The sequence below is a fragment of the Cygnus atratus genome, chromosome 3 (genome assembly GCF_013377495.2).
Source record: "Cygnus atratus isolate AKBS03 ecotype Queensland, Australia chromosome 3, CAtr_DNAZoo_HiC_assembly, whole genome shotgun sequence".
In the NCBI taxonomy this organism is placed as follows: Eukaryota; Metazoa; Chordata; class Aves; order Anseriformes; family Anatidae; genus Cygnus; species Cygnus atratus.
The window spans coordinates 111,984,941-112,009,493 of NC_066364.1; the positions used below are offsets into that span (position 1 = coordinate 111,984,941).

The window sequence follows — 24,553 nt, forward strand, 5'->3', positions numbered from 1 at the left end:
TGTTTCAAAATTTTTTAGAGCCACATGATTGACTTCACTGACCTTTGGATCAGACTACTTCAAATTAAGAACAAACCACTGAGTTGACTTGCAGAGTCAAACTTCTGAAGTAGATTTCCCCGAGCTGGTTTTCTGCTTCTAAGTGAAAGGATTTGGATTTTGAGGCAAGGCCAAGTGCTTCAAATATATCCATAGAAAAAAGTAGACATTGGTCACAACAGTCAAATATGGATTCATTTGATGAAGTGACTGTGGCAAGTAACTTATTGAATGGAAATATTACTGTGGATGATTGTGATATGCTCTACTTAACATACTCAGATATTGTTTTTACTTTCAGGGAGAAAGACCTCAATGCAAAGTTTATTATTTCAATGGAGAAAAATAAAACGACAATCACCAACTTAAAGGTGAGTAAACACAATTTAAAGAAGGAAATTCTAACCAAATAGCTGCCAAAATATGGACAAAACAGTGATGCTCAAGACACTATGGAGAACAGCCCTTAGTTTTGGAAAAAGAGTGTTGAAGTAATCCTTAGGGGAAATGGATTAAACTGTTTCTTTCTGTACCACGGTTTTCTGTTAACGAAACTGTAGGATGTATCTCAAATGTTTATTTTTCTGGTCATTACTTAGCTGGAAGAAAGCCTACAATAGAAGAAAAGTACATGCCCAGTAGCTATTAAACCTTCAGTTTATCTGTAGAAGCAGTCTTTGAGAATTTCCATGAAAATGAACTAAGCCCAAAGTGCCTATCACTTGCTATAATATTTTGATGGTGTATTTTAACATTTCTGTTACCAGGAGAAATCACGCACAGCAAATAGATTTTTTGCAAGATAGCTTCCAATGACAAATATATGAAAAGGAATTTCAGTGTAGTTTGTTTAGATAGACAGATTCAGATAACTGTGAACATCGCTGAAGTATATTGCTAACTGTCATGTCTTGAGCAAGATATATGTAAGTAGCAGGTACGTGATGCCATTTTAATTATGGCTTCACACTGAAATGCTGTTCACAGCGCAAAGGTCTCTCTGGATCCTACTAACTACAAGTGTACGATAATCCCTTAATATAATCTGTTTTTCATACACAGGATTGATTTAACTAAACGTAAATATTGTGACAAGCATATACTGCTAGGAGCAGTATGCTAAAATCCAGAGGATTCCTGCTATGCTGTCCTGTAACATGATTATCGTTACTTAAGAATGTGATATATTTACTGCTAATTTTTTCACTGTTAGAAAAGCAGACTAACCTGTCATTACAATTGTTTTAATGTCTGTAGCCTGATGTTAAAATTGCATTTGGATTGGTTATTATAAAATGTTTTTAATTATTTCATCAGCATGTATTGTATTATCTCTTTATTTATTTTTTAATAGATACCAGAGGGTGGAACTGGAGACACAGGAAGAGAAAGAACTAAGACATTTACCTATGATTTTTCCTATTTCTCAGCAGACAGTAAAAGTCCCAGCTTTGTTTGTCAAGAAACGGTAGGTTTTTTCAATGTTAATAAGAATTTTGTTTTCCACCCACCCCCCTTTCCTTTGTGGTGGAAGCATTATTGAAACTTCTTTCCACTGGAAGTGCTTCTCCTCTAATTTAGAAATTCCCTAGATGCCTGGGAGTTTGGATTTTGTTTTCTTTTTCTTATCTAACATTGTTAAGTGCTGTGTTGTCTAATACAGCAGGCTAAATGCCTTCTTTCTGGTTCTCTTGTCTGACGTGTCTTGTAAGGTCAAGCTAGGAAACCTCTCTGGGCTATTTTGTGGGAGGAGGCACTAGATTTGTTTTTGAAAAGCTTGTTGTAAAAATCACTTTTGAGAAGCAAACATATATCTTTAATTCAATTAGACAGAAACATTCTTCTTAGGTAGTTGAAGTGTTTTTTTTTTTTTTTTTTTTTTTTTTGTCCAGAGGACTTGGTACACATTGAAGAACCTGCTTGAAGAAGATTGTTTCTTCTCTTCCCTTGAGTATTCAGCTTAGGAAAGGACAAAATCACCTTTCTTCCTGCATGCTCAGAATAGAAAGTCTAACTTTGAACAATAAGCATAGTTTAGGTGAACAGGTTGGCCCTGCCTGACCTTGCATTTCATGTGAGCATTGAACCCCTTTACTGTTTCACATCCCCAAATACATTTACTGAGTGAAGTTGAAGTGTTTCATTATTTCTATCTTCTCTTTTTTTTATCTTCTCTTTTGAGTCTGTCTTTCCCCTTAAAGTAATGCAAGGGTTTGCTGAATATACTGTAAGCCAGTTGACTACATCCGTTTTTGGTATGTACCTTATCTATTCTATAATCCCTAAATTCAGGGATATTAGAGTGGCTAATCCTAACAAGCCTCAGAATTAAATTATTAAGAAGAAACAATAAGATGTAGTCAATTTTAAATATTTATAGGAACAGCAAGCTGTGCTGATATTTCTAATGACTAAGCTGTTTAATAGGGAATTTATACTTGACATTTCTCTTTAACCATTAGCATAAACAAATGATCATGTTTTTTTCTGAAAACTTCTTAACTTCATAAGTCAATAGTTAGTGCTTAATCTAGACATTAGATCACATTCTTAAACTTTATTTCTTGATGATGATTGTTTAACGTTTTTTGCTGTGTTTTCTGAAATATCAAGAAGTGTATCTTTATTTGGGTATTCATGTAGGAATATCCTAATTGCTTTAGCACTGCTGGAAACTCAAGAAGAAGCATATTTGCACACAAGGTTTGGAACACTCGTTTCTAGTGAATAGTTGAGTAACTTAAGGAAAAACATGCTTGTATAGGGATAGTTACAGCAGCCTTGAGCAAAATATACGTACGTATCTATATTAACATAAGTGTACATTAAAACTGTGAGCTTTATGGTTCATAGTAGGAGGATGTTAACAATAAATCCTAAACACAGCCTAGATGTCTGTGCTTAGTATTCTGATGTTACAGTGTGTGCCTTGATCCCAGCCTGCCTCCTCGATCCTTACAGGCAGGAATGGTAACTTCTCTTGTTCAGTCAGAAAAACAATGTTGTCCGATTATCAAGTGTTGTGTTAATTACAGCGTCTGCAGCACGTTGAAAACAAAAGGAATTCTTGAACAATGGGAATGCAGTTTCTAAACAAAAGCTGCACAAGCTATTGTTTTGGTTGTATTATTCATTTCATGTTTAATTGGAAGACTTTGTAGTTTAGCTCTTATCAAGTTGCTGCAGAATTTCCAGTTTACTGCACCAGTGGTGTGGAAGACGGGCGCCCTTCATTCATGTTCATCTTGCTGTGGAATAAAATTGATCTTGATTGTTGGTAGTGTGCTTTGTTCGTGACTGTTAATATTTTTCCATTTGAATGGCAGAGAAATAACACATGAAAGTCTGTCTAATGTTATGTACCCCATTAATATGTCTTGTAGATGTGAAATATGCTTTATAATTCAGAAATTAGAATGGGAGTGGCAGTTTACCATCAAGCTACTTAGTTTGTATTCATGGAAGAGAAACAATTAGAATATTGATGAGCTTACTGACCTTCTGTGACAAAACAGCATCTCAGTGATTGGGTCCTGATGAAATCCCATCCTAACAATGTATTTTCCTCTGACCTGTACGTAAAGTCTGTGTTCAGACAGCTGTGTATAATTGACTATCCTATGTACTGCCTCAAATTGCTTTGCAAGGTATATACAATTTTTAAAAGGGGAAATACGTAAAGCTGACAAATAGGTGTGGCTCTGACTTAAAATTGTCTGGAATGATGAGAAAGAAGAAACCACCCTGGAAAAGGTTTCCAGAAGCTTAGAAAGGAGGAAGGAGGCTTTTTCTCATGATACAGCAAGAAGGGAGAAAGTAGTGCTAGTTTTCTGGATAGGTATGGATAAAAATAGTGATATGCATTTTCATAAAGCCTGGTATTTATGGCCCACAGACATTTTAACAAAAAGGAAACATTTCAGTTTTTGCTGTGAGTGAAGGATGTGTAGGGAGAAGCATTTGGGAAATAATGATCTTATACCTCTGTGACTACAGGAAGACAGTTAATGGTAGCCTGTGCACCCTGGAGGAACTGTGGCTAGGTCCAGACAGTGCTGCAGGAGATAAATGCAGATGGGAATTTCAGGAAAGCTGCAGTCAAAACAGTAGTGCATAAAGACATGGTCCAGATGGTGAAGTAAAAATTTGGACATAGGGAAAAGGGAAAAAGGGAAAAGTCAATGTAGCTGGTACTCAGGAGGGAGAACTCTACTGAGTTGCTACTTTTCAAATGACAAGAGAAAGGGAAATTGTGCCTTGGCTGATCCATGTACTTGTTCTCTTTGACAAGTATAACTGATTACAGCATTGTGTAGTCTCTTTGCTCAAGGGAAGGTCAAGTTAAGTATTCTATAGGCACCCTTGCAACTGAGCATTAATAATTAAAGGAACTACCTTGCATTCCTCCATGAGGAGTGGCATAATTATAGCGTGTGTGCGTGTACACTATTCTTTATTAATAAGGACTTGGACACCTTGGTTGATTTATACCACGTAGACTGAGGAGTAGTAGCCAAATTGTGTAGCTGTTTCTATGGCTTCTATGAGATTTTTTGAAAATCATTTATGGCTTAGGAGACCCATATTCATGTTTTCATTGAGGGAGAAGATGCACCAAGTGTTACTTGGGCCAGTGGGGGCACAGATGGAAACAAGGAGTAATGATAATGAAAGGCCAGGTATCTGGGGGGGGATCTGGAGGCAGTACTGCAGAGGAAGGTGGTGAAGGCATCTAGTGAGAGCTGAACTTACTGGGTGAGAACAGATCAACCCATATTATGTGATGGGGAGGATGGAGCGTTACCAGTTTCAGACATAAATGTTGGGGGTAAAACAGAAAAATGATTACTTACCATTATAAAAAACACGCTTCCTTATTTGCCAGAGTCTAAATTACAGCAACAATCAAAAGCCAGTTAGAAAATAACAGGCCATTTTCTTCTTACACTTGGTTAAAGTGTGCAAAAAAGAATTCCATCCCAGAGTACTGACAGGATCATCGAAACATTTCCTTTTGAGACCAGGGCAGATATTTATAGGACATGCAGAATTGGCAAAGATGCTAAAAGTAAGTAGATATTAACAGTAAGGAAAATTGAATGAAGCATCTGAGATGAGCTTAAAAAAATGGAGCTATAGAAAGGAGAAGTGTTTTTTTTATTACTTCTGCATGTCAAGGTGATGTCTGACAGAAAAAACAAGTAGGAAATACAGTGTTGTGCTATTGTAAACTAAACACAATAAAATTTAGCTATTTTATTAGAAGTACTTATTTTCAGTCATAGTAAATATTGCTGGTGGTTGATGGCCATAGTTTATAACGTGGTACTTCAATATTATTGTTTAATATTTGTTATGCTGGGCTAATGACAAATTTTTTCCTCCAAACTTCTGTTGTCTTCAAAAACCTTTCTTTGTTTTTAGGTTTTCAAAAATCTTGGTACAGATGTACTTAAATCTGCTTTTGAAGGTTATAATGCTTGTGTTTTTGCATATGGACAGACTGGATCTGGGAAGTCCTACACCATGATGGGAAATGTGGTATGTATATTTTACAAATGTGCATTTTTATTCTGTAGCAATGCATTAAAATTGTGCTATTGCAAGTGCATGCATTTATGTTATTACTATCACCAGTCCGCTCTGTATACTACTGGTTCCCCTTGTATCTTAACTTCTAGTAGTAGTCAGAGGTTTTAGAAGCTCTCTTTCTTCTACACGTAGATATTAACAGTTGGAAGAAGTTTCTTTAAGGGATGCTTTGTTATATTGGACAAATAACAATCATTTCTGTTGTGTAACAGAACCAAACATTTCAAATGCTACCATTGATTTTCAATGTCCAAAAACAGATACTGATTTTGAGTAAGTGAATGATCAGCTTTCTGAAGAGATCTGGTTTTAAGACTTCTTTTGAAGGGTTAGGAGATTGAAACGGGTCCTTGACCCTCATTTTGAAAAGGGTATCAGGTAGGGAGTAGAAACTGGGGATGAGTTTGAGTTGATATGCTGACTTTGATTTTAAGGATTTTGTCCTGCTTAGCACTGCCGTAAAGACCCTGGAAAAGGCAAGGTGTGATAGGAGGGATATTGGGTGGTTTTTGAGTAAAGAACAGGAGTAGTTTCTTGCAGCTTCCTCTATGATTGCCCGAGGACGCAAGAAACTGATAAAACTCTTGGGAGTGGAGCAATTTAAAGGGCCAACTGATGAAGCCTGTTTGCAAGGCAGCTTCTATAGGTTTCATTCTCCTGTAATCCTTGGTAAAAATACAACAGGTCTGTTCCCAGCAGAATTGAAAAGGGGAATATTGCCTCTTGTCCTTCGCTAGATCACTCTTTGGAAATGCAGTGAGATTGGCCACTTTGCACCTCCTTGAGTTTAAGATAGTAAATTATCCGTAAATATTTCTCTTTCAGTTGTCAGAGAATAAATAGGTTTATATTCAGCTTCAGTATGGTGAACAGAACAGACTTTTGTAACCAGAAAAGATGTTATGACCTAGATGTGGATTTCTGTTTCAGAATTTTTTGTAAGTGACATTTTTATGAGACTGCCTGACTATATGTAATGACCGTAATCATCAAGACATTTTGCAAATGAATAGGTGCTGAAGTTTGTTTGACATTATTCAATAATAAAGGTCTAATCTTCTTGCCATGATACATAAATACTTTAATCTGGTTTTGTACAGTGTGTGGATAAAATACACTCAGCCGCCAAGTTAAATGCTTTAAAATTGATGGCCCTGTCAGAGACACTACAGTGCTGTAAGAAAACTTGAATTAGAAATAAATTTTCTTTTCCCTGCTTCTCCTTAACAAGTATGAATTCTGTTCTCCTTTTGCTTTAAGTATCTGCTGTTCTTGGCTCTGGAAGGCTGCTTCTGCAATACTGTGTGCAGCAACCGTTTCGAGAAATATGTGGACCAGTTAGAAGAAGTCTTGAGCAGAGATACTGAAATGGTCACAGGTTTATAAAACATGATCTCTCAGGAAAGTCTGACTTCCATATGCTGAAAAAGGAAGGCTGTGGAGGAACAAAAGTCATTTAAGATCTGAAAGGCTGCTGCGAATAGAAGGGAATATTTTTTTTCCCCGTGTCTAAGGTAGATGGGAAAGCAGCAATATGCTTAAATTGCCATGAAGAAGTTTCTGGTTAGATAGCACAGAAGGAAAGCAGGCTTTTAATGAGAAAGTTCAGCTCTGGAGTGAACAACTTATTTTGGTTCTACAGGCTTCCATGCCTGGAAACTCTGTAACCCAGAAAAAAAACTGTCAGGGATGCTGCAGATGTACTTAGTCCTGCTGTGGAGCTGTAGGGGGTGAAAAGGGAGAAAATGTTTAAATTTGTTTCCTAAAAAAGAATATACATTCTGTAAGATGTGCACTTTACTGACAAAGTATTCTGGGAATTATGTGTTCTTCCTATCTTGCCACTGTATCACTATGGTTGAAGTACTCAATTAGAGCTAATATTTCCTATTTTAAGACTTTGCAGTTGCTAAATTATGTCAGACACTAATGGCTTGCCTAAAACTTTGTGATGGATCTTTCATGTTTTTTTCCTTAAGTTTTAATTAAAACTATTCAGGGGTTTCCAAGCATGAGATGAAAGAAATGTCTTATTTTTTCTCTTCCTATGTTCAAAAAGAAAAAAGAAAAACGTGTGGGGAAATTCCAACACTGCACCCAGAAATTTTAGCTGGAGTAGAGGTTGATTACAAAGGCAACTCTCAAAAATAAGCCTTATTAACTTGTAAATTTATTTTTTAAACAAGGTGCAGTCAGATGAAGGGCTAGGTGTGATTGAAAGAGGGAATAGAAAATTATTTTGAAAAATGAAGGCTGATTTGGGTAGGACAGAGCAGCCGTCATTAATATCTTGGAGGAAAAGGGAAAATGGGGGGGAAAGTGTGTGGTGATTTAAAAAACAAACAACAACAACAAACACCACAACAACAAAAAACTGGATGAAGAACCAAGAACCAGTTAGGAATACCATCTGAGCAAAGGAAATAAGATGAGGAGCTCAGCTGTGGCACTGAAGAAGGTGCTGAGGAAGGATGGGGCCAGTGCAGGAGCAGGCTGGAGTGAGCTTGGGCAAAAAGGGTCAGATTTTACTTCCGAGTAGAAGAGAAACCTTTGCCTGTGCAGCACTTGTCTTGCCAGGATCTGGTATAGACGAGTCCACTGTTTTTGTGTTTTCCTGCAGCCAGGTATCTCTAGAAACCCATCAGGCAATTTTTTTGGGGTGCCTGAAGTGGCTGGACTGTTTTCAGATGGGATGTTTGTTCTAGTTTGTCCTACTTTGCCTCCTGCCTAATTACAAGGCCACTAACTCTAAGGAAGAACGGTTCTTGCCTCAGCGGTACATAGAATTAGAATTAGTCCATCGCATCATATCTCTTCTGCTTTTTTGGACTGGAGGCAAATTGTAGCTGACAGACTGTTTTGTAAGCTACTTCTGTTTGTGTGTCCCTGAGCCCAAAGCTCATCTGTATGTCTTTGCCCTCTCCCTTTGTCCCTGGGAGCCAAGTTCACTCATTTCAGCTCTGGAGGGGCATTAGCTGCTGTCTTTCTGAAGTGCTGGGGAGGAGGTGGGCTCAGCAGGCAGGTGGTTATCTCCCTGGTGGGACCCAGCCCTGCATGGGGACATGGAAGCTGGGAGCAAGCAGCCACTTGGCAGCTGAAACCAGAGCTGCATGGAGTTCTCCCTTCAGCCCTCTGCTGCTGGGGAAACCTGGGCTTCAGCTGGGGAGGGCTGCTTGCTGCCTCACAGCGTGGCTGGAAAGGGCTCTGCTGGGGCAAGGGGAAGAGGAGAGCTCCACGCCAAGGTTCTGGAAATCTCAGCTATGCCAACTGCGGCCTCTCATGTAGCAGTGAGGGGACAAGGCTCAATTATCAAGCAATGGCTTAACCTGGAAGGTGAAATCCTGCCGCTGCTGGCTGCTGCGGTAGCTGAAGTGGCAAGGACCCCGTAATGGTTGGTTCCAGCCCTGCCAGTAAAGCGTGGCCTGTAGGGATCCATGTGAAGGGATGAGTTTCTTCAGTTTGCTTTTTTAAACTGAGCACGTTATGCATAAAAAGTCTTTAATTGCAGAGTTGAGCATCCAGAAGGTCAATGCTAAATTTAATTTGTCTACATTGTGAGATGTAGTAGATATAGTTCTAATTTTGTTATTTCATACTAGTTTATCCAGAGGTATCTTTTGAGACAGTGAATGGACTGTGAGCTGGGGATTGGAGGTTTGAGTGAGGGTGGCTCATGGATAAATGTATATAGATCATCCCATTCACTGCAGATGTTGCTGAGTCCATAGTGAAGTCGAATAGATGGAGGAGTTAGAAAAGATACTCTTGAGATAAGGCAGTTCATAGGTTGTGTACAGTCAGTTTTTTGCCTTAAGCAGCCATGGTTATTTGAACTAAGAGAGAAGGGTGACGTATAGCCCGATAGCAAAGAATTGGGGCTAGTATATACGTTGCAACACATGCAAAGATTAAAGTAGCACGGTGAATGCAGTTGAATAAATGGCAAGACAGTATTTGCCAAAAAGGTTTTGTGTCCCCCCCTGCCACTGTTTCTGGATGTTGAAGCTCTCAGCTAGTGATTTGGGATTTTATTTTTCAAAATATATTGTGCAGGCATGTATAGCCTTGGGAATAAGAATTGTTGTTGTTGCAGGGTGATGCTGGCTTAATACCTCGGATTTGTGAAGGATTATTCAGCAAAATAAGTGAAAAAACAAAGCGGAATGAGGCATCCTTTCGAACAGAAGTCAGGTACTTCTTGGCACGTTAATAGTTTGCTGTTTCATCAAACTTGTTTCATTTGGAACCACTGTGTTTCGCTTATCTCTGAGAAAAGTATGCTTCTCTGATAATTTTCCATGCTTGGCCTCAGTCCTATAATTGATTTTTGTTGGCAGCCATAGTCGAAATGTGCAATACTTCAATCTACAACTGTATATTTTGCTTTATTTACATGGTAGTGAAAATGCCTTTGCTATTAGAGGGCATATTTCTAATTTTACCCTTTTATTTAAGGCTGTCATTAGTTGCTCTTCATCTTGCTAATGTGCATTTTCTTTCTATTTCTTGTTCTTGTTTTTTTTCCTCAAGATACAAGTACACCGTAGTCATTACTATGTTAAGTGACTCTGAATCTTAACTTTGGATTTGCTTCTCTAGGCATCTCATCTTGCTTTCAAACAAGCTTAACATGGCTTTCCTTGAAAGAATCTTGAATAAGCCAGTGGTTTTCTGACCTTTTTCTTTCAGTTATTTGGAAATTTATAATGAACGTGTGAGAGATCTTCTCAGACGGAAGTCATCAAAAACGAATAATTTACGAATACGAGAACATCCAAAAGAAGGGCCGTATGTTGAGGGTAAAAACCCTTTCAGTGTTTTGCACTGAATATTTTATTACCTTTATATATATTTTAAAGTGTTAGACCTAATTGCATAAGGCTTTTTTTTCTTCTACAATATAGATGATAATGGATACAGAACTTTGCTTTGATATAAAACCAATAAAGGAGAATAGCCGTTCATTTTCTATCCCCACCTGCTTTCCAAATTCTAAGATTATTACACCTGTACAGTTTTTATCTGTAAAGTATAACGTTTTAAATAATGCTAATAATGCAATTAGTTTTAAGAATTTGTTGAACGTCATTTACAAAGCTAATGTTTGAGATGGAAAGAACTAATCTAATTGTCTTAATCCATGTTCTGCCAGGGAAAGGTTCCTGTCTCTTGAGAGATTATGCTTATGCACTGAATACTTTAGTAAGATTGTATAATTTTTTCTTAATTTGCTGTAACTGTGTAAGTTCTCCATTGTTCACACAAGGCCCTGTTCCTTTCATTAAGAGTGGTAAAAACAAGCATAACAATAAACACTGTAATTGCATCAGTGCTTTATAATAATGATAGTAATCCTGCCGTACCTAGATTCCTACCTGAATCCTTTTGTAAAGAAAGTCAAGTGCATGTATGAGCATAGTATAACACCCTACTTCTCTTTAGATTTGTCTAAACACTTGGTGCAAAATTATGCTGATGTAGAGGAACTGATGGACGCAGGAAATATGAACAGAACTACAGCAGCGACTGGGATGAATGATGTCAGTAGTAGGTCTCATGCCATTTTCACAATCAACTTCACTCAGGTAAAACAACCGTACATTAATGTACTTGAATTCAGTAACTTATACGATAATTAAAAAATACAGTTTTCAAATCAGCAAGTATGGATAGATGATGGCTGTAGGTTTTCTTCTGACAGGGAAGGTTAAAAGTGTGAAAATAGAGTTTTGAGAATTGGAAATATCTTTATCAGTGATCATACACAAAATTTACAGTGCAATATGATTACTTGACATTTAATAGATCTTGATTTGGCTAGGAAATTCAGGCTAAATAACACTGAACAGTTAAGGCACATTTCATGACACTGCTGTGACAGAAGATATGGCTGAGGAGAATGTTCTGAGTGACTTCAGCAAGAGTTGGGCATGAGCAGCTTTTTATGTTTTTATGCTGTGATGTTATCCAAGGTTTACAAAAAAAAAAAAAAAAGGTCTTGTCTGCATGTCCTGTCTCTATGACCAAAATCAGAGAGAGTAGAGTTGTTTTCTGAGTGTTTTCTTGCTGACTCTTCCTCTGTTACTATTGGAAACCTATTTATATACCTTGATTTACTGATGGAATGATGGAGAGACTGATCGCATATTTTCAGAGCATAGTGATATTTTTGTTTTTATTTTATGTTTATATACTCTTTTTCTAATGATACCTGTTCTTTGTCATTGTTTTGGGGAGGGGTTGGGGAGCTTTCTAGACAGTCCATGGGTAACTTGCTGGGAGAAGGTAGCATAGAGATGGTTTGCTCTCCTGATGGAACTTTGTATGTCTCCAGCCCAAAGCAAACACATGCAAAGTGGCATGCACTAACTGTTCACTAATGACGAGTTGCTCATCACAAAGCTTATAGAAGAGAGTGAGAGGCAGACAGCAAGATCTAAAGATCTTTGCTTTACTGTTGTGTTGTAAAATAAGTCTGAATCAATCTATACAAATTAAGATTAAAATTGGTTGGAAGTCTCAGTTAAAAATCGTAGTGTAAAATTGCAATTGCTACTTACTTGAACTTGGAGACGGGGGGACAATGTGAGTGTAGGTGTATCTGTGTGTGGAATGTGTAACTTTAAATGTTAGTTGAAAGCCAAATAATATGAATGCAGCACAAATGTTTACAGTGCGTCAGGTAAATGCCAATTCACAATTGTCATTACGTGTGCATAAATGGCTTGAAAGTTGCAAATATTACACTTTCAAGAACTAGCTACTTGTGTGGGAGTTACGCAGTGATTCATGATCAAATGCCTTTTTGTGGCACCTCTAATACACCTGTCTTCTGATGCTGTGCTAATGTAAACAAGTTAAATCATGACATGAAAAGGGCAATTAAATTGGTTTCAGTAAGATTTCAGAATCTCGTAGCTTAATGCTTTAATGCTTTTTTTTTTTTTAGGCTAAATTTGATTCTGAAATGCCTTGTGAGACTGTTAGCAAGATTCATTTAGTAGATCTTGCTGGAAGTGAGAGAGCAGATGCCACTGGTGCCACAGGGGTTAGATTAAAGGAAGGAGGGAATATTAACAAATCTCTAGTTACTCTGGGAAATGTCATTTCTGCCTTAGGTAAGTCACTGGTCTTTATGCTTGGCTGTTTGGGGTTTTTTAATTGTTAAGTACTGTTCTGCTAATTTACAGTTTTTATTTACACAAATAGTGGCTTAGCACATAGCAGTTATGTATTTTCATAAATGGTATTTTTTTCCTACCCCCACATCACAGCTGATTTATCTCAGGATGCAACAAATCCTCTTTCAAAGAAGAAACAAGTATTTGTGCCTTACAGAGACTCCGTGTTGACTTGGCTGTTAAAAGATAGCCTCGGAGGAAACTCTAAAACTATAATGATTGCCAGTAAGTGTTTTTAAATTACTTTTTTTGCATCCTGAACAGTTCATGCTTAATAGGATTAGCTGTAAATATTTAGATTCCAGATGCTTCATTAAGGCAGAGCGTTATTTACATGTTTTAATTTTTTTTGTTTCTTTCTTTCTTCCTGAGTTTTCTAGTAACACTCTGCTTTTACCTATGCTCTACAGAACATCTCTTGCAGCAGTAAAACTGTAGGTGGTCTCATTGTATATAAGGGGACCATCTAGTTTGTTCAGTAATGTTGTGAGCAATAGCGGGGATGTGTGTTGCCAGAACTTGAGAGTTTGATTTCCATACCCAGATCATCTGTGTGCATATATCACTGGCTACTTGGTCACAAATGTAACAAGGCATCCAGGTTGTGTATGTACTATCATTAGGTATAAATAAAGGTCATCCAAGTGTATGTGCATAATGCTTTGCATCTGCTCTGACATCACACTCATTGTCATATTCATCTTTAATACATGCACAGTGTAACAATAATCTAATCTGACCAGTTAAGCTTCAAGTAATAGCTCTTGTGGATTATTTGCATTCCAGACAGCTCTGTTACTTGTGATAAATGCTCAAACTGGGATCTAGATCAAGTCTTATACCAAGACTTGTACGTAAGCCTGTCCTCAGTCCTTCCCAGGTCGCAAGCTTTCATCCCCATTAAAAAAAAAAAAGAAAAAGATTTGTGCGTCTAGTCAATATTGATGTGTGAATTCATTTGCTTTTTCAAAGCTGTGTTGTTTTTGTAGTGTTAGTGGCAGAACAACCTGGTCTCTTTTGACATTCAGTGGATTAGAATGTCATTTTTATTTAACCCACTTTTTGAGGCATACAGCATTTTAACTTTTTGTCTAAATTTAATTATTCATGATCAGTCATGTTACAGACCTTTTTACAGCTTCCTTTTTACCCATTGGAAGCTCTTTAAGGATCACTTGTTTTAGAAATGCACCTATGGCATAATTGCAGTTTTTTCAGTAAATTGGAACGGGAGTGCCAGTTCCAAAAAAAACAAGTGAGGATATTTAAGGGGAGGGGTGGATTTGGGATGTCAAAGATGTAAGGTGTGAAGAGACGAGCAGCTCTGAAATTTCTCTTCCTCCCCTGTTCAAATGAGATGCAGTTTAACTGATAGAGCCCTCTTTTGGGAATGGTGAGGGAGCAAAGGTGAGATAGTAAAATGCAATGGATCAAATTCTGGTTCTTCACATGCTTTGCTATAGGCAAATTCTCTTCTTAGCACTTCTTTTGTTGCATGATTTTGGGGATGTTTTTGGAATCCGTGCTGCTTTCTTTCCTGAGACTGATCATAGTTTGAAAAGAGGATCTTGGACCAGATGCTGCTTTGTTCTTCTGGCTGTTCAAGTAACACTGTGCTGACATGCTTCTTGATGCTTTCTTTCAGTTACACGCTTGACTAACTTGATGTTTTCTGTTGGGAGGGATGGGGAAGAGAAGTTTTAGAAACACGGTGAGCTTTCAGTGCCTTTACTAATGATTACAGTGCACAGCTGCTTTTTCAGCTACTTCCCCATCTATTAACGATGCATCTGCTAGGCAGAGCCCTCATGGTTGATCTCGTCTCTAGCAGTAACTCTACCGATAATGTGGCTGAATCACCTAACAGAGCCTGACAAGCTGTCCAGATATGTTTGATGTACCTTTTCTTTAACTAAACACAAAAATGCAGGAAGATCATCTCAAACTCTAGGAAGGGATCTGATAAAAACATGTCCAATTCTGATTTGTCATGTTTCTATAAGATATTGTAACATCCTTTCAAAAGGAAAATAATTGAGTACTGGAAAGGAGACAGTAAATAAAGTAGCAAAGTGAGTAGTGTGAGCTAAGGGAAGTATAGTCTGTTGCTAGAGCATCTCCCCCTAATTCAGGCAGTATCTACCACAGAGAGTATTTATTGCTGTTGGTAGAATGAGGAAGGACAGAATATTGGTTGCTTAATTATTTTTGAGGCGTTTTCATTGCCTGATTCTTCAGGTTTCTTGTTCAGTTGGATCACTAAGACTTCTGATCTCTCATTGCTGAATGGTGTTCCCTTCTGTTGTTTTTTTTTTTCCTCATCTATTGGGATGAAGTAGAGTATCTTTTTTTAAATTTTGAACATCTTATATATTAGGAAAATTATTTGAAGGACAGCATTAGCACTTCCATTAAAAATCCATTATGTTTCCAGGTTGAGTTGTCTGCAAAAATCATTCTGTTTTTCCTTGATGCCTCAGCTAAGTGATAGTTCTGCATGCTGCCAGACACCTGCAGCTCAGCAGAACAGGTAGACTTGTAAATGGGTGATAGAAGCTCTTCTCATTTTTGTTTTTGTCTGCTTGTTGCATAGATGCTGTTTAATTTCCTTTCAAAACTTGAGCAAACGTACAGTTTTTACCTGAAATGACTTTTCCATTACATGATTACGTTGATCCTCGACAAAATACTTGCTGGTTTTCTTACTGTTCATGTAGAAATTCATGAGAGCATCTGTAAAGTATTCATACAGCACGTTTACACTTCACATAGAGTTGTAAATATTAAATAGATTGACAACAAGATTGCTTTATAAATCTTGATCACTGGACCTAATTATTCTAATACAGTGTTTAATTAAGCAAAGTTGTATTGACATGAAAGCAGTGGAGCAAGATGAAGAGCTGGAACAAATTGTAGCCGTAGTGGTTATGTATTTCTGTCTCTTCCATGTTAACTTTATCCGACTTTTAAACTATAAGCTAACTTTACTAAATGAAACATATGGTGATGGATAAACTGTTTCTGATTTCATCTCCTTAGCTATTTCACCTGCTGATGTCAATTATGGAGAAACTTTAAGTACACTTCGCTATGCAAATAGAGCCAAAAACATCATCAACAAGCCTACTATTAATGAGGATCCTAACGTCAAACTGATCCGTGAGCTGAGAGCTGAAATAGCCCGATTAAAAGCCTTGCTTGCTCAAGGGAATCAGGTTAGCTTTACTTAAAATTTATGTGTAATTTTCCTTGAGTTATAACATCTATTTCTAGAATGTAATGAGATAATTATCTTTCATTATATTGATTTGAGTAAACAAGCTCTATGAGGCTATGAATGAATATTATTTTCCTGATTGAATCAGTTTCCATATGGCCAGTAGATTTCCTCTTTTAACATAAGGGGGAAAAATTGTCAACCTAATGCTTCGAGTTTTCTCTTAATATAATCAGACCTTGATTGCAGTGTGCTGTGGAACAGGTACTCACCACAGCCAAAGGAAACTGAGCAGTAACATTTGCCATGACTAGTCTGATGGACTGAAGCTGTACTTTAGTATCTTAAAAGTAACAGAAGGTATTAAGTACCTTAAATACTTAAAATGTCTATAATCCTGCATTTTATATTTACAATAATTCGAATGGCATTTGTGTTTGAATGCATGGTACATTAGAAAGCATGTCACATGCTAAACATGTGAAAGTATTTTCAGTGACGGTCTAAGAAAAGATTTATACTTTTTACTTGAACAGACTGGAAACTCTCATAGTTAGATTTATGCCTTAGATAAGGGAAGATAAAGAACTGCTGAAGGTCTCTGTCTTCTTAGACTGCTAATTCTTTTCTTCCAGTAAATACCAGGTTCCACTTGTGTATGTAATACAGAGCAGAGAAAACATGAATGATATACTAGTAAATCCAAAAAGATAAAAGCACAGATCTTAGATATTTTTCTCACTTTTCTGATCTTGATTTGTAAAATTTGCAAAGTTTATTTGATACCAACTGCTTACTTAACCTTACTGTTTCTGAAGCAACACATGATGATTATGATAGAGGTTATCATGAACAGAAATAACGTACCCATTACAGACTGGGAGTTCATATGGCCAAGAAATGCCAGTGGTTAAAAGCTATGTTGTTTTGGGGTTATTTTTATTGTGAGGAGGGATTCTGAACTTGATTGCCTGAACAACCATTGTTTTGTTTTAAAGCATGCTAATTTGGCTTACGCTTGCAGTGTTGAGTCACTGAGCTATTTGATTTGAAGAGTCAGAAAATGCACTGTTGCTGTTTTCCCCATGTGCTAGGCAAGGTGACAAAAATAAATAAATAAATAGTGCTGAAATAAATGTAAATCTTCCCTAAGTCTTAAAGGATAGTGGTTGATTCAAACTTGTGAATAAACTCAAGAAAACTAAGGCATTAGGATTTATCAGATTTGAAAACTTTCATCACATCAGTACAGGTTATTGTCATAACCATCCTGACCAGTATAAAGCCTCTGCGTACTGGAGTATATCTGATATACTTATGGGGCTGTTCAGAATGAAGCACAGTTTCTCAGAAATGTCTCGCTCTCTATATATACAGAATGTTGGTTTGCTTTAACAAAGACCTTTTGTTGTGTCTCCTCTTTCCCTACCTGTATTGACCAGCAGAGTTTCTCTTTTGCATTGTGCTATTTCTTGTTCTTCTATCAGTACTGGCCACTATAAACGTGCTGCACAAGCCCAGTTAAGCTTAATTTCTCCTCTGTTTTCAGCGTGATGAAACCAAACTAACAATAAGGAATATGCAATCACTCAGGCCAGTCATCTTTTCTAAATAATGCCACTTGAGATGGCTGGATTTAATACTTGAGCAAATATGATATGGGAATACATCTGAAATGATACTTTAGATTTATCTCTAGAACTACCGAATTTTACTTTAGATAGGCTGTGCAATGTGAAATGTCAGTTCAGCTCAGACTTGTTTTATGGAAGTTTAATACTTCAGCTAGATTTCATTGTATAAAAGATTGCCTGAAAAAGAGAATGGGACCACAGTATAAACCAGTAATAGGTATTGTAGATGATTGAAGCTGAGAGCCTTGCTTTGTTACAGACAATTAGAAAGCTCTTCATGGGCTTGAATTACTGTTCTACTTTTGTATTTCTTTTGTATTCGTTAGGAGGGGAAAATGAATTTTTGTTCCCTGGATTGTGTGATCACTTTTATTTTCGAAATAAGTTTTGTTTTAGAGTTAAAAAAGTAGATATAACATAGACCCCTTTGAAGATCTAATGCTTTGACCTAGTTCCAAGCTGTACCACAGAGGATATCACAAAATAAATCTGGTTCAGTTCTAGGATGTGTGGGGCACAGCAGAGAACTTGCTTAAGTTAATTAAGTTAATTGTGATGCTTGGTAAAAAGCAAAGTGGTGTTATGTATGCACAATAGAATATAAAAACCTGTATAATTTCTTCTGTAATCTTCCTTTATATTCCCAAAGTACTGTATTGCAAATGCTTCTGTAGATCACTGAAGATACTGGTACCCAAATACAGTGCTGGATTCAGTGTGGGAGGTCATATAACAAAGAGTATTGCTTGTGCGTGTTGTATAGTAATTTTCCTTTTCTAAGGCCAGCTATCTTTATATATTTTTTAATAAAAGATAAGCAGTAAGATATTTTTTATAGCAAAGTTATCAAATGTCGATACATCATAAATTTTCATGTTTAACAAGAATATAGCTTTAAACTTCAGGAATTACCTGTTATAAACTTGTCTGGTTTCTGTGTGTGCATGTGTGTGACAATATGTATACATACTGAATGAAAACAGTACACCTAAAAAGATGATTTGTATTCAGAATATCTGCTTTGACAATATTTTGATTACTCTGTTTATAGTATTTTAAGATAAAATGGTATACGTTGGAGTTCAAAATATTTCATCCTAAATAATGAAAGAAGTTGATCAATTGCATTTCTTTCATTTGATTCTGCCAGAAAATTCTCACAGTTTTTCTTTGTTTTTCTAACTTGATACTGTGTATTTTTTATGATTTTAGATTGCTCTCTTGGATTCTCCGACAGCTTTAAGTATGGAGGAAAAGCTTCAACAGAATGAAGCAAGGGTAAGTTATTTCATAAATCAGTTTGACAAACTAAAATAAAAAAGTGGTCTTGATGCAAATGATAGTCATTTTCATTTTTTTTAATAACATGACTTAATTTTCGCCCACCAAGCAGCATTTCCTAGTTTTATTTTTTTTAATTATACGTTAACTTGTATCTTTTTTGTCTTAGGAAGGTAAGATAACAGATTACAACTAAGAACAAATGATGTGTCTTGGATATTTATATTATAGTTCCCTTTAAGTAATGAAAATATTTGTTCCCTGGCCTGCTTGCCCTATTTTATTAAAAAGAAAGCATGTTTGTAGGTAGAACAGAGAGGGAAAACTGACTGCATTATGTTACTAAATCAGACTGACAAAGCATTCGTACAATAAATATTTTCTAGGGAAATGGTCAACTTGCTCATGCTTTCAAGTAATCAGTAATTTATATTGCAGGTTATGTTTTCTGGAAAGTTTCAGTCTTTAAATCTGGAATGGACACGTACAAATATTTTTGGTTTCTAATTAACTGTCTTTCTGGGGGAGTCTAAGATCTGGGTGGAAGTACTTCATGGTGTGCCACTATAATAATCCAGCCCCGTGCAGAAGCTCGGAAAAATTCCTAGACAGTTGAGATTTATTGATAGGGTCCAAAAGAATATAAATGCAATGGTACTTGGATTTCTTGAATTTGCAATCATTCACTCTTTATTTTGTCTTTTTGTGTTAATTCTTTTCTGTCTACTTGACTGTTCTTAAAGCTACTACAAACCATTTAAAAACAAAAACAGAACAGAAGGATTACACAGAGTTTGGAAAAAGAGGGAGGAAAGAATTTGGAATCATTCAGCTACATGACAGTGAAATTATTTACTGGCTTATTTACTTTTGAATATTGTCAACAACATGCTAACCAATATATAGATACAGATGCCTCTAAAAAATAGGGGTTTCTTAGCAGGGTTAAATTGTAAGGCTTTCACTGGTGCTGCTCAGACCTTTACAGTTAGAGAATCAATGCACTGCTTTCTGAGAATCCTGTTTTGACTGAAGTAATTGGTGGTATAGTATCTGTTTGCACTTCTTGGGATTCTAGTTGGTAACGCCAATTTTAAAGAAATGTCGAAGTACTTTTCTGTGAAATGATTCTTCAAAAATAAACTTCTTGATAAAAATGTACAACGTGTATTAGTGTGAACCATAGCTACAAAGCAGACTCCAGGCTTCTTCATAAGCCAAGTTTCTTTTAGGAATGTATTTTGCAACTCTGTAATATATGCAGGAATCCATATTGTGTTGCATTCAGTACTTCAAGTAAAACCTACAAAGCAGTGATAGGAGCCTTCAAGTTGTAAATATTTTTTTCATATTAATACGAGGCATTTAAAATGTTTTCAGCTGAATAAGAAGAATTGATGGTAGTGTTAGTAATGTAATATGCTTTTATTTTGTGCACAAACACAAAGCTTTTATCTAAGAGTAGTGAGCAATATGAACTGCTGGATATATGCTAATTAGAACCTTATTCATGCCCTAACAGTACTCACTGCTTGTCCTGCTCATAAGTGTTGGTCCTCTGCATGGAAAGTATATTGAGCATATTTTATCTTTTGTCAACCTCATTAGAAGGTTATGTGATTACTATTTAATGCAATTACTACAGCCACAATTACTGAAAAATCTTAGCAAATATTACAGTGTTTATAGCTTTTTTATAATTGAGTGCAATAATTAATTTGTTTATACAGATCTACAGATTTTATCACCGTATTTAAATTATCTGACAAATATATAGTGGCTTTCTTTAATGAATTGATTTGTCCTTATATAAGGACAATTTTGAATAACTTTCTGTTGAATAAAAATTGCTCTGGCATGGTAATTAGACTTACGATGGACATTCTTCATATTTTCTGTTTCGGTTGTTATTTTTCTGTGTTTAACATTCTCATTACCAGTACTGATAATGCACTGAAAAATGTGTTACTTTTCTCTGTTGAAATTTTGAAATGTAAGTAGAAATGAGATAAATTTCTTTAGTTCTTATTGATTAATTTGCACTTGAACTGCAAAGATAGCTCGGGTGGTAGGCTATAGGCTACGAATGGAGAGTTGTTTGGAGGAACAGCTGAAGACCTTTTTTTCCCCGGTGGATTTAAATATAAAGTGTTAAAGGGACATAGCCATTGTGTTTTTCAGCGTTCTGCATGCTGAAATGAATTCAACTAATAAAGGATTGTGTACGTTTTCAAAAGTCTATATATTTAATTCCTACACAGAAATCTGGTGATTTCAGAAAATGGAAGTGTGTGTATGCATGTGTGTGTGTATATATACATACATATTTATATATGTATGTATACAAACACGCACACACATGAATTTAATATGAGTATGATTCCAAGTCAGCCAGAGCTTTGAGGCTGATCTGCCTGAAGCACCTTCTATATAGCGCCTTCTAAAAATTCAGAAGGGCTTTGAAATGCAAAGAGCCTTTACTGATGTATATAAGCTTTGAGTTGGGCAGCTTGGTGAGCAGAAACAGCAGGGCAACACAAGCATTGATACACAACGTTTTGCCCGCCTGTAATGCCTTTGCAAGCAGGTCCTCACTTCAGATTTCCTCCAAGTGTGTGACTTTTCCGTTGCAGCAAACTTTGCTTTCATTCTCTCCTGAAGGCTGTCTGCCTGCGTCTTCCTCTCATGCATGAGGCTGTTTGAGCCAGAACATACCTAGCTGAGATGTAGGAAAGAAGCTGTCTTCCTGTCATAGTTAAGGGACCATTCTGCTGCAGTACTTTTCGGAACTGACTAGGCAATTTTTGAAATTATTCAATTTCTTTGAAAATACCTGTCATTATTTGAAGTGGCTATCCCTGTCCTTTGTTTCATTTTATATTATAAAGAAGAGCCTTCTAGTTTTCCTTTTTGAGAGAGAAAAATTCTATGGTCACTTAATGCAGGAGTAATAATTCTCTTTTAAATATTTAAGTATTAAACTTGACAATGAATTTCACTTATTTTTAGTACTTGTGTAAGAATTCATTATCAAGAGCTTTGGAAAAGATGTGATTTTTCAGATATTTGTTTTCTTTTATAGGTACAAGAACTGACCAAAGAATGGACCAACAAGTGGAATGAAACCCAAAATATTTTGAAAGTAAGGCAAATACATCCTTTTTCAACCTGGCATTTGAACTAATCTTAAAGTTTTTTCCTTTAAAAAAAAAAAAAAAGGTTCCTGTGCTAAGTCACCTTCTTTGGCTTTTTTAATAACACAACTTTCTCAGACTTTTCACTTACTCATTTTTTTTCTTTCTTGAGAACTTCCAAGAGCAAAGATTCAGGCAAGGGGTGGTATTTGCGAATTAGACTTTACATAATATTAATAAAAAGCACAACTCTCTGCTTTTTTCAGTATAAAACCCTTTATTTATTACAAATCTTTAAAATACTGAATGGTTCCATCGCAAGGGCAAGTGGATCCCCTTGGTGTTTGTGTTGTATCAAGACCTGCGAATAGTCACCTTTTAGGTTACACTGGGTATCTCAGTGAATGCGGTGCGTGTGGATACAGATTTTTTGCATTGGCCTTCAGATTTGTTTCAGTCAGAAGGAGTATGTAAAGTTGAAAAACAACTTTCAGTGGGACTTCTGCAGTTGAATATCCTCCAGTAGGTCTCCATGAAACAAAACCGATGCATCTGAGCTAAGTGTGCTGTGGAGTCTCCAAGGACAGGGATTTTTGCAACTGATTCACATAAGCTGGCTTGCCTGCACTCTTTATATGACTCCAGATTACTTCTGGAGCAGTTAAATCCATGCAGTGCTCTCTTGCATTTTGTAGATTTAGTATAGATCCGAGAGGGCAACTTAGAGACTACCATACTGTGTTTTTGCATGATGTAGACTGAGACTCTCGAGTTCTCTGCGTATAACTTTGCCTCCATACGGTCCGATTGTACTGGTAAGTTTTTATGTTGGTGTTTGACTCTTGATGAAAGTGATATCTGAGGTGATATTTTAATGAGTTACTTCATGATTCTGTACATGTACGCACCCAGAGTGATGAATCCCATAGTTTCTTTTTCCACAACGTTCACCAGCTTCTTTGCCAAATGTTTTATTTGTTCTGTTAAATAAAAATATGGAAAAATAAACCTTAAGCTTTCATGCCTTGCTGTATATGCTGTACATATGCTTGTTCAGAGTGCAATTCAAGCACTCATATGGGAGTATTTTTTTTTAATTCCCCTTATCACTGACCTGAGACTTGTTTTTGGAGTTGATTTTTGCTGTATATCACTTTCTAATTATTAATTTATTTTTAAGTTCACCTCCATGTCTTTTATCTGACTTCCAAGTAAGTCAAATGACTCCATGCTTAAAAATAAAGCAGAGATAGCTTAGAGAAAAGAGCAGGGCTGGTAACTGCCTAGCAGATGGCATGACAGAATGGACTGTTTAGTGTCTGTCCAGATATTGAACTGGGAATTACCATTTGCATATTCCTCAGAGATGTTTTGGGTCCAGTTTTACATTATTCCTCTGTTCTGTTATTTTGAAGCATCTATACAGATATACATCTGTATAGAACTTTGTTAATCTTCTCTTTACTCAAGTTTAGATTGGAGAGTTCATTGTTACATGGAGAATTTGTGAATTGAAGTTGTTCAATTATGAAGTCAACGTGATGTAGGTAGCACGTGGAAAGTCTTTATACCTTAATGTTGGAAATGCGCTGATTATTCCACAGAAATTACAGGATTGTAAGAGGCATTAATTGAACAATTCAAATAAACAAGGAAAAGCCGTGTTTATGAAGCAGTTGAACATAAAGGACTTAAAAACCCAGAAGCTGTAATTCTGCTTTTCTGGTACTGAGCTTTTGTTAGTTTAATTCACACAGCTTCTGTATTTTGCACTTTTATGTGCTGATATTTTAGCATATAAATATAGCTTATATTTTACTTTTGAGTTAAAGGCAACTGGTGAAACTTTCTTGGCCCTGAAAAACTGAAAATCTGCAAAAGTTTTCTTGTTCTTACTGCTTTATTTTGCACCATTTTACTGAAGCTATCTGTATTTTTATTTGCTTCTTGTTTAACAATTCTTGAGATCCCTGCCAGCATATGAGTGGGAAAGAGCTTTTTGGAACTTTGCCAAGCTGAATAGCAAGAAAGCAGATTTTAAACTAGAGAAAGCAGTGGTGTTTCTTGTAATAGACTCCTTTAACTTCACTGGCTTTTTTGTTTCTTCGTTGATATACCACCTCTCACATGCACAGGTCATACCTTGGGTTTATAAAAATAGAAGGTCTTGGTGCACTTTTAGAAATGGTATTGTCGTCATGTGCCCACATCACCACAGTCACAGCTGCAACTTTTTCCGTGCCATAATCTGGTTACATTCAGAATATTCTTCGTTAAGATCTTTAGAATATCACATTTGTGTTTGTGTTTAAAACCTGCTTCTCTTTACTTTCCTCCCCCTAAGTAAATAAGTATGGTATGTAGGACATTGATGCTGACTGTGTGGAGGAGTCTGATAATTTCTTGCCTGTGTGTTGTTCCTTGTCTGTGTGATTTGGGCTTGGTTAAATGGCAGTTCTATTTGGGTTGCAT

At 36.5% G+C, this 24,553-nt stretch overlaps 1 protein-coding gene across 3 annotated transcripts in view; it reads left to right on the forward strand.

Moving 5' to 3' along the window:
- Window positions 1-24,553, forward strand: part of KIF16B (kinesin family member 16B) — a 144,644-nt gene that overhangs the window by 14,722 nt on the left and 105,369 nt on the right. For all 3 annotated transcript variants that reach the window (XM_035552992.2, XM_050709709.1, XM_050709710.1), the window contains exons 2-12: window positions 341-410; window positions 1,394-1,507; window positions 5,464-5,580; window positions 9,725-9,822; window positions 10,321-10,430; window positions 11,074-11,216; window positions 12,581-12,749; window positions 12,906-13,037; window positions 15,855-16,030; window positions 18,879-18,944; window positions 22,030-22,089. In XM_035552992.2, coding sequence (XP_035408885.1) covers window positions 341-410; window positions 1,394-1,507; window positions 5,464-5,580; window positions 9,725-9,822; window positions 10,321-10,430; window positions 11,074-11,216; window positions 12,581-12,749; window positions 12,906-13,037; window positions 15,855-16,030; window positions 18,879-18,944; window positions 22,030-22,089 — 1,255 coding nt within the window. The remainder of the gene's footprint in view (window positions 1-340; window positions 411-1,393; window positions 1,508-5,463; window positions 5,581-9,724; window positions 9,823-10,320; window positions 10,431-11,073; window positions 11,217-12,580; window positions 12,750-12,905; window positions 13,038-15,854; window positions 16,031-18,878; window positions 18,945-22,029; window positions 22,090-24,553) is intronic.